The following is a 10,473-nucleotide window of genomic DNA, read 5'->3' as shown; positions in this document are numbered from 1 at the left end:
ATTCCTGCATAGCTCTGTTTATAAAAACTATGCTGGCAATTAGGGTTTGTTTGTTCTTACAAAGTTAAGGTTGCAAACATAGGGAGAATGGCAGAGATTAATTCCAAAATCGTGCCTCTGTTAATTTTACTGTATCTCTGTTTATGGAAAAAAATAAAGGCTCTCCATACTAGGGAAAATGAAGGTAAACCATAAAGCCTCTTAATCAGAAACTGAGATGGGTGCTCTAAAAGAGCTATGGGCACGCACCATGGATTCTGATGAAACAGAACAACCTACCTCCTTAAAGTTATCAAAGGCAGATAAAATGATTTCATGGCCTCCTCTGACAAGACAAACAGCTGCTAACAGTTCTAAGACGAGGGCTTTTGTTCTGTTAGGAAAGGAAACACAATAATCAATTACCAAAATGTGATGAATCAGCTTCTCCCTCATTTGCAAGATGGGTGGGATGATACTGACAGGTGGGATGCATTTATTTATGCTCAGATATTTTTAATTTTTAACTACTTCAATAACCTGATCCTGCAGGCAGAAAGATGTCGAGTATATTCAGATCAAAGAAATGAACCTCTTAGGATCATGTACTTCAAGTCTCCATCTTTGAAGTTTTTTCTTATTTAAATGTTTACCAATAACAAATTGCAAATCATGGTTCTGAAATTTCAAGGAAACTCTGATATCCATTATATAGATCTGATGATATAAATGTTAATATCAGTCTCCCATAATTTCTATTCCAGGAGACAATACTTTTGTAGACATTTTAAAAGAAATTGGTTTGTCAAATTAAAGTATATCATTCACAGAAATCATTGGTTGGATTTTTCTTCAACACAATGGAGCCTCACTTGCATAGTATATGCATTTCATACCCTAAATTTAACTAAAAGAAGAGAAGGGGAGCCACAGCTTCTATGAGAAAAACATTTCAAAGCCTTTTATTCTAAAAAGGGAGCATAACATCAACAAAATCCCACTGCTTTGGTCAAGGTACTGTCACATTTCATTCAGTTTTACCTTTTATAAACTAAAATAATGTTTCAAGTTTGGTTTCAATAGACAGGCAAATAATCTGCAGAATCTGGAATTTCTGAGGATCCAACTCATGGTAACTGGGTATAGGAAGAGCATATTTGGAAAGAAGCAATGGATGCAATGATAAAGATGAGTGGGTTATAGTGCTTAGGGCCCAACTAAGAATGAATGCCTATTGTGTCAAGCATGTTACAAACATGGAATAAAGGACAGCTACTGTCTTAAGGGGCATTTATATACATACATTTCCATCCCATAATGCATCAGAGATCTGCTGCTTCTGAGCTGAGGTGAACTGCACTGCGCCGCATGCAGTTGTATAAGTAGCAAAATGTGTATCACCATGCACAAAATGGCAGTGGAGCACTTTTGAAGTGAAGCGCCTCTGATGTGTTTTAGTTCAAAACCGTACACCATCATTTTCTCAGTACTGACGTGCATTTCACTGCTTATACAACTGCTTGCCCTGCAGCGCCGGATGCTTTTCAAAGCGTCTGCTGCTGCGGCGCATGCATGTGTACAAATGCCCAAAGAGTTTATCATCTAAGAACCTTTCCATTTAAGAAGTAGTAATGATGCTCACTTACAAATAATCCACACAATTCTAACAGTCTACAGTCTTTCAGTTCAAGAAGCCTCAGATGAAATTCTGGAACTGCTGATTTCAATGTCATATCGCCCGTTGACTTCAACAGTGTCAGCATTTCACCCCTAGCTGTAGTATAACTACCCTAAATTAAAAGCCCACAACACTGTTAACCTCTACTATGCACAAACCAGCTACAGCTTTACTAGATTATTTTAGTGCAGTAATTTATCAGTGATTACTATAATAAGCACATCTAGTTCCAACATGCCTTTTTAGTGCATACATATTGAAGGGTTAATTACATTTGTTTTTACTGGTGCAAAAAAATCCCCACATGTAAAAGTGTCTTCAAAAACTATCACAAATGCAGTGTATTCTGTATGTATTTACTTCTCAAATCCCCCAGAGCAAGTGTACCTTACCTGGGATTCTTGTTGTTCAGACTCAGGGCAATTTCATTAACAGCGTGTGGATGTGACATGACCATATTAAATCCATACTGAAATGGGAAGGAGAAATTGTTTCAGTTTTCAAACTTCAATTATGATTTTAAAAATTCCAGTAAATTATAAATCTATGACCAGATCTGGCAGTCTTCCTTAGCATACTATGTCAAACAAAACTTGGTCAAATTTACAGTATCAGTCAGCACATTTAATATGATACATACCAACTATTCTTCCCCCAGCAGTGTGAAAAATACTCTTGGTTTGGCTGTGAGTCAGCTAACAAACACAGATCCTCCCAAACTTTCTGTTGTATCACTGCCATTCCCTCTTCCCTTTCTTTTTCCTTCTATTTTCCCCTCTTATTTTGAACTTTGTTTTCCATCTGTGTCATTTTCCCTTCACAGCGATATTTCCATTCAAATATACAGAATCTGCATTCTAATGTACACACACCTCTACATGATGACAAACAGATCTTTAGCCACACCTTTCCTATTAGAGACGTATGACACTAGACAAATTTATACCAGCTGAGGATTTCTATTAGATGGATATAAATCTGGAATAACTTCATTGACTTCAAATACTCCAGTAAATCCCATTGACATTAATATAATCAAAAACAGAATTTAGCCATGTGTGCTGGAAACAGGCTGTACATGGCAAAACAAAGAGGATGCTCATGAGAAGCTCTGTTTTGGAAGCACATAATTGTAAATGGTCATTATTTTCATGAAAATCCTGAATCTCTGAAGCCACTAGAATGTGCTGTATGACCACAACATCATACTGAGGAAATTCTGCAATGAAGATTAATGTTAGTCTAACTTACTTTTTCCTTTGCAATTTTGTTATTGCTTTGTTGTAAGCTCATATAACATTTCACACAATTTTCCATTTGCATAAGATTCTACCTCTTCTATATAATCCCCATTAAACTTCCCATATTTTAAGTCTACATATTGGGTCAAATTCTGATCTGTTACAGGAATCTTGCCCCATTAATGGGAACTACACCATGTAACTGAGTACAGAATTTGGCCTAGTTTGTCAGTATTGTTAAAAAGAACTGTGTCGAAAATCAAATACATTCTATATGGTTGATAAACAATGACAATAACATGCAGAATGTGCTGCCTAACTGAATGAGAATTCAGCTTTTAAAACTTGTATATCTTAAAATGTATACCTACCTTCTCCTCCCTCCCCAGTAAATTAGTTATCTAGTAAGTTAATTAGCTGATAAAAATAATAGAAAGACAAGCACCTGGTAATTCATAATGGCACGTAAACACATGATGCAGACATGAACATCGTCTTTTTTACTCACTAATCTTGAATTTTTTAGTGTTCTTCTGCTAGGCAAGGTATTATACCTGCAAAGAAAAGAACAGAATTTTAACAGTTGCATAGCTCAACTTTTTAGGTAGTAAAAGCATGGAAGAAAGAATTTTTCTCCATCATTTCCTACTCCAGTGCAATCTACAATCAACTGACTATAAACGTTCCATGCAAGGCAGGGTGAGGAAGCACAGAAACCTCACCTTTACATTTTAAGTCTTATATCACATGTTGCTTATATAGCACATTCTCCTCAGCTGCTTGCACGGGAGATTGCAATTAAGTTCATCTGACATTATATGATACTTTTTGATGCAACAGTAGTACGTTGAGACTTATTTCCATCACATCTTAATGTAAGAAATTCTATTGACTTCAGTGGGACTTCTCAGAAAGAGATGGAAGGAAAGTTCACTTGAGCAAGGGCTGGAAAATCAGTCTTCTAAATGAGAACTCCTGTGGCTCAAATATTGCTGCTCTTATTAAGTATCTATTATACATCTCCTGAGGTGAATGGAGGCAACAAGAAAGCAGACCTATCTATGGAACAAGTGAAGCAGTGAAGGCTTTAGTTTACTGCTATTTTTTGTGCTCTGATATCTCGGCGTCTCTCCAAACCTTAGCACTACATCACAAGACATTGTCAGAGTGATCTGTTAATCACCGCCGCATTACTTCAGGCCTAGCAAAACCACATATTCAATCCACACGCATTCTTGAACCTGCCATCCCTTCTTTAACACCTAATGTGAGCCAAATGCTGTACAATGTCACTCTCCTAATGTCAGACAGCATCTTTGATGGAGATATAACAAGAAAAGAAATATCTGCTCGCTACTATTTCCGATTTGTTTCACCTGTTCTACGCTGCTTCACATTATTCTACCTGTAGTATTTTACATGGCCAGATAGATTTCTATTAGGCTGAGCATATATAAGGGCAGAATTTGACTTCCTCTGTTGCTGGTACAATAGTTGGGATTAGGTTCTTTTAAAAAAGATGAAACTTTGAAATTGTCCTACAATCTGGGGGGAAAGCTTCCTCCAGAACAGAAAGACAAGTTATTTTTATTATACTATGAATCTGGAAAACTAACCAAAAGTCATGGTAACTACATGAAACAAATAATAGGAACATCTTTACATTTCTCACATTTGACACAGGTTATTGAAACACAAATTTCAGTTCTTCATGAGACACCAGACTCTAGACATAGGCAAGTCTCAGAAACTAGTCATAAAAAATAAGCAAGTGTTGTACAATAAATACAAATACATTCTTCCATCAAATATGAGTCAATTTAGGAATTGAAAAGGTAATTAGAACATTTGAAAAGGACTGTCAATTACTGCAACATACTGGTACAGGCAGTCCTTGACTTACGTGTTGAGTTACAACATTTCACACTTACAACATTTATAAATTGACACCCTGTTTCAACATTCTGACATTAGTTTTGACTTTACAATGCTTGATCCAACACCATGCCATGCCAACAAACAAGTTTGCTGCATTGCCCATCTCCCTGGAGAACATCTGTCCAAACTTCCTTGGACACTTTCTTTAATAAAGCAGACAAGACTCCAGAAAAACATGAAGCCAAGACTCCTGAGAAGACTCCAGCCAAGAACCCTTCAAAAAGTCCAACCAAGACCCTTCAGAAAGTCCAGCAAAGTCACCTCAAAGAAGCCCTTCCAAATCAATATGATTGCTATTTACAATATAAATACATTAGTGTAGCTATATTACTTGTCTATAATTGATGGAGTACAAAATCCTGGGTTATTTTTGGTGAAAATAGGGTATCGGGCCTTGGTTCAGGAACCAATCCCCCATTTATAACATTGTTTCCTATGGGAAAAACGGTTCCAAGTTACCACGTTTCGACTTAAGACATGGTTTTCAGGAACCAATTGTGTCATAAGTCCGAGAACTGCCTATATTGACATGAGACTCTAGATCTGCCAATCAGACCAATATCCTGTATAAAGCAAGTTCAGTTCTCCAAATGCAAAGAGGATGTTGTCTAAGGGATGATGTTAGAAATATTGTTTATCATATGTTGCCACTGCAGACCAGAGTTTAAAAGATCCAAGAGGGGGATCTCAGCCAAGATTTATGCTAGTGTAACTCCACTGACCTCAGTGAAGTCTATTTTTTCATTGTTCATACAGACATTTAAAAAAAAAGGCGCTTTACTTTAAATTCCACATGTTCCTGCACCAAGCCCAATGAATGCCCAAAAGAGGCAGCACATTAGCTGGAACTGGCTCACCCAGCATCTGTATAGATCAGATGCTTTAGTGGGGCTTTTTCGGCACTTCTATCTAATAGTTGATTGAATCAGCTATTAGATAAAAGCACCAAAAAGCCCTGCTGAAGTTCCCAATCTATACAGATGCTGCAGAGCCAAGTCAAGCTAACATGCTGCTTCTTCCGGTAAAGTGCAGTTGGGGAGGGGGGGGAATCTGTAAGCAGCTTTTGTGTTCATTACATCAATGCAATGCTAGTGTCAATGGTGCTGGAGGGATTGCAGGTTATAAGGAGCATACTTCCTCCATCCATCCCACAGGGGAAAACCAACCGATTTGCTCCAGGCTATCCCTGAGCCATTTTGACTCCTCTCCAAAATAGCTATACCTGATTTATACTAGCATAAGTGAAAGCAGACTCAAACCCAGACAGTAAAAATCAGTCTCCAGCAGCAAGGTGGGAGAGCACCCTGTGAAGATAAGGGGTACTTTCTGCCATCTTAGGGAGATAAAGAAGAGCTAGCAAGACTGCTCAGCATCAATAAAGTATTTAGCAGCCATTTTAAATAAAAAACATCCAGAAGTAATGAAAGAAAAATACAGCACAGCTAGATATGGGTCAGACTTGCAGTGACAGTCCCTTGGAGTGAGAACTGCATGCCAGCTTGCAGACAGAGAAGATGGAAGAAACTTTTGACCCCAAGGACTGGCAGATGGTTTTAGAAAGGTTTATGTTAGCATATTAGACATGTGTACCACATCAAAGCTTAAGTCCATCTGACAGGCAGATTGACTAAATTTGGTGCATTCACTCTTGCATTCTACTCTGGCAGCAGGACTCAGATAGTAGCGTATTTTTTGTGCACACTGTGTATTCTCGTGTGGAAGGTGGGTTGTTTGCTCCATCCATAATGCAGCAACCCTTCTCTGTGCTACTCATGCTGCTCCTGACTGCGTATGCAATAAGGAAGTCAGGTGATCACATGGTTATAGGTGTATGTTCTGTATTCCTATATGCAGTACTTACAACAAAAGTTGCTCAAGTCCTGCTTCCTACAATACATTCTGTGCCGTTAATACCTTATGTCCCCTTAGCTCTTGATCACTGCACACAGAGCAGACTACTACTGTTGAAAACGAGGCAAAATCAGTGTAATCTATTTGTACAGTTTAAAACTGAGAGGCTGTTACAGCAGAGAAAGCATCTTCCCGGGGGCTGGCTCCACATCCCTTGTATGCAATGCACAGAATAGAAGGCCTGGGTGTTTGAGCAGTTCACAACGGACGCACTTCTACTACTAGTGTATTCCTGGCCCACTTCTGTACATATGTTTTGTCCTCCATTACACTGTCTTCATTAAAATCAGTCCTTTACACTGTTAGGGGATACCAAAGTACTTTCATGATATTACTAATGTGCTATTAAGAGATTGAAAACTGTTTACATTCCTTATACAGTAAGAAGCTCCCTTGGAGAAAAACGGAATTCAGGGGTGAAACCCAACTAGTTGGGTAGGTAAAACAGAAAGCTTCAAAACACACGCAAGTGACTTCACACTTGGCATTACAGCTTTTACAAATTAGAACATAGTTCTTGTTTGATAGGTGGAACACATTCATAGAGAAAAAGAAATTCAGATCTTGGTATTAGTATACTTAGCACTTTAATTTTAAAAGTTGTGGTTGTTTTTCTCAAACCACAACTTGAATGCAACTGCGAACAAGCTTCTGGGTTATCTAACGCTGGCTGGTACCTTTCAAAACAATAATCATACAGCTAGCCCAACAAAAGCCATATATAATCTGTTTAGCCTACAACATGTATTTTTGTTCCTTTCTTCCCTTTGTATTTTTTACTTCTTCAGTAATATTGTCATAAAACTAGTAAATTAAATATTAATTAAAGTTCTTTCTTAAGGAACAGAAATCAGTATGAAAATTGTCCAACGAAAACCAAAAGACCAAGAAACCCAACAAAGTGTTTCTAAGCCCTAAATATTCCCCTAGCCAAGATATCACAGTTAATATTATTTTTCATTTTCAGTTCCATTTTAGCAAGTGGAGATGGCAATATGTCATTGAATTAATTTTTTACAAGAAATTAATCTCTGTTAGCTCAAAAGAAGACCTAATAAGTCTGACAATTGGTTTAGTTCTTATCTTTTACAGCTATTCTCAGCAGCCAAATGATCCAGATCAGTTCAGCTAATAGCTAAATACATCTAATAGTTATACCTGGGCATTTTCTTACCTTTAATCATTATGATAGTGCCGAATAAGCACTAGTAATAGCACACAAGTCAAGTTATATTGAACTACCATATCTGTTTGATGACCCTGAATGTAAGCCAATACCCCAATAATTAGACCTACACACAAAAAAATGTATTAACAGTTTCCATGTATGAAATCTAATTATTGGAAGATAATCTTAAATGTGTCCGTCCCCCACTTTCCCTTCCACTACTGCAGGTGGTTGGGGGAGAGGTGATGAGGTGGGCAGTAATGAGAAAGGTAGTGGGGGACAGATAGTGGAGAAGGTATGGGGGGGGCATGTGGTAGGGCAGGCAGGGGGAGCAGGTGGTAGGGGCAGGCAGTTTGTAGGTGGTGGAGCATGCAGTAAGAGAAGCAGACAGCTTGCCCCCCAATGCCTGCCCCACCACTTACCCTCCATTGTGCGCGTCTCCCCTCCCCCCCACTACCGCCCCCGCCCCGCAGCCTCAGGATGCCCCGATTCCCCCTTCCCCTGTTCCCTTCTCCTCCCTCCTCCATGCTACTTCTGCAACAGGCAGCCTCAGGTCCCTGTCCCCCCTTCCTCTCCCCCTGCCCCACACCCGAAGTCTCTGTTCCCATCTGCCCCTCAGTTATTGCCCACCTTTGCTCTGCGCCACCAGGTTCATGCCTGCTAAATGGAGCATGGCTCTGGCCCAGGCCTATGGAGCCAGCACTGTTGTTTCAGACTGGCCCCATAGCAGCAGCGGCAGGGTGCTGGCTCTGTCGCTACAGGGCCAGGTTGGAGCCTGCCAGCGTGGAGCAAAGGTAAGGAGGAATGTGGCAGAGGAAGAGAGAGGGGGGCGGAGGGGAGATAGTCTCCCAGGGGAATGGGGGCCACAGGAGAGGTATGGCAAGGCATGTAGAGGCAGTGGGGGAAGTGGGGCAGGCAGCAGCAGTGGCGCCAAGCTCCAGTTCCAGCTCCAGCCCCAACCCTGGTTGAAGCTGGAGACACACGAGCTACCTGTCCCCCTACTTCTTCATGCTCGACTGTAAGGTGAGGGGCTTCCCCCATACGATGTTAAATACAGGGGAAAAAAGTAGTCTTCTAATCAAGTAAATATGGTAATTTTCAAGCCAACTCTGATGAAAATGGCTTAAAAGTAAAAAGACCACCTTACAGAAAAGGACATTTTGAAAAATAATACTTTGTATTTGCATTCTGATTTCTGACTGTTTGAGTGTTATGTTCAAGGGGTTTTTTTTCTTGTAAAACAACATGACTATAAGACCCATGATTTTAAGAAAAATATTATCTCTCACAAGTTTTACAGTAAAATTGCAAACATTGGCTATACCTGTGCTCTCATGCCACCAAATGCTACATTTTCCTTTAAGAACTGTAAAGGTATTATGGTAAAATATAACTCACTAGGCTTGTTTTTGGAGACCATATATTTGATTTCTCCTATCTATACAGTCACTACATTAAAAAGGTTCACACTGATTTTTTAATATTTGTCTATTACCCCTGTCTGTACAGCTGTTGCACATAGAAAGAAATGATCATACTGATTTTTGTAGCTATTTTTAGATTTCACCTGTCTGCACAGCTGGTGTGTGCAGAGAAAAAGGGTCACACTGATTTTGGTAGCCTTTTTTTCCATCACCCTCTGTATATTTCAGGAATAAAAAACACACTGATCAAATTGTGACTAGTTTACTGTTACTATTCAAGATCCTCAAATTTATTTGTTGTATTTCATAGATTTCATAGACATTAGGGCTGGAAGGGACCCCGGAAGATCATCGAGTCCAGCCCCCTGCCCGAAGGGCAGGAAGTCAGCTGGGTTCATAGGATCCCAGCAAAATGAGCATCCAATTTTCTCTTGAAGGTGTTCAATGTAGGTGCTTGAACCACCTCTGGTGGCAGGCTATTCCAGACTTTGAGGGCTCGGACAATAAAGAAATTCTTCCTTATGTCCAGCCTGAAACGGTCTTGTAGTAGTTTATGACCATTTGACCTAGTCGTCATCCCTTGGGGCGCTCTGGTGAACAAACGTTCCCCCAGATACTGGTGGTCACCCCTGATAAACTTATAGGTGGCCACCAGATCACCCCTGAGCCTGCGCTTTTCCAAGCTAAAGAGTCCCATGGCTCTCAGCCTGTTGTCGTAAGGTCTGTTTTCCTGACCTCTGATCATGTGTGTGGCTCTTCTCTGGACTCTCTCAAGCTTCTCCACATCCTTTTTGAATTGTGGGGCCCAAAACTGGACGCAGTACTCGCTCCAGCTGCGGCCTCACCAAGGCCAAGTACAATGGGAGAATGACGTCCTGGGATTTGCTCGAGAAGCATCTATGGATGCAAGCCAGCATTTTGCTCGCTTTACTAGCCGCAGCATTGTATTGAAGGCTCATGTTCATCTTGTGGTCGATGATGACCCCCAAGTCTCTTTTTTCCATAGTGCTAGCCAGCATAGCACTGCCAAGCCTATAAGGATGCTGTAGGTTTTTCCTCCCAAGGTGACAGCATCTAATACAATGAGGTTCCAGTCCAGACTGTGGTCCCCAGGTACTACTGCAAATAAAAGAT

At 40.0% G+C, this 10,473-nt stretch overlaps 1 protein-coding gene across 10 annotated transcripts in view; it reads right to left on the bottom strand.

The window, feature by feature from the left end:
* The window catches only part of FMNL2 (formin like 2), a 268,459-nt gene that overhangs the window by 60,991 nt on the left and 196,995 nt on the right, over positions 1-10,473 (bottom strand). For all 10 annotated transcript variants that reach the window (XR_003094270.1, XR_003094271.1, XM_025205197.1 and 7 more), the window contains 3 exons: positions 3,344-3,452; positions 2,050-2,126; positions 280-373 (listed from right to left, as the gene is read on the bottom strand). Coding sequence is in view for 8 of the 10 variants with exons in the window: in XM_025205197.1 (XP_025060982.1) it covers positions 280-373; positions 2,050-2,126; positions 3,344-3,452 (280 nt within the window). In the remaining 2 variants the exon portion in view is untranslated. The remainder of the gene's footprint in view (positions 1-279; positions 374-2,049; positions 2,127-3,343; positions 3,453-10,473) is intronic.

This window comes from Alligator sinensis, unplaced genomic scaffold (genome assembly GCF_000455745.1).
Source record: "Alligator sinensis unplaced genomic scaffold, ASM45574v1 scaffold61_2, whole genome shotgun sequence".
NCBI lineage: Eukaryota > Metazoa > Chordata > Crocodylia > Alligatoridae > Alligator > Alligator sinensis.
The sequence above is the reverse complement of the archived record's forward strand: the minus strand, read 5'-3'. Positions and strand labels throughout refer to the sequence as shown.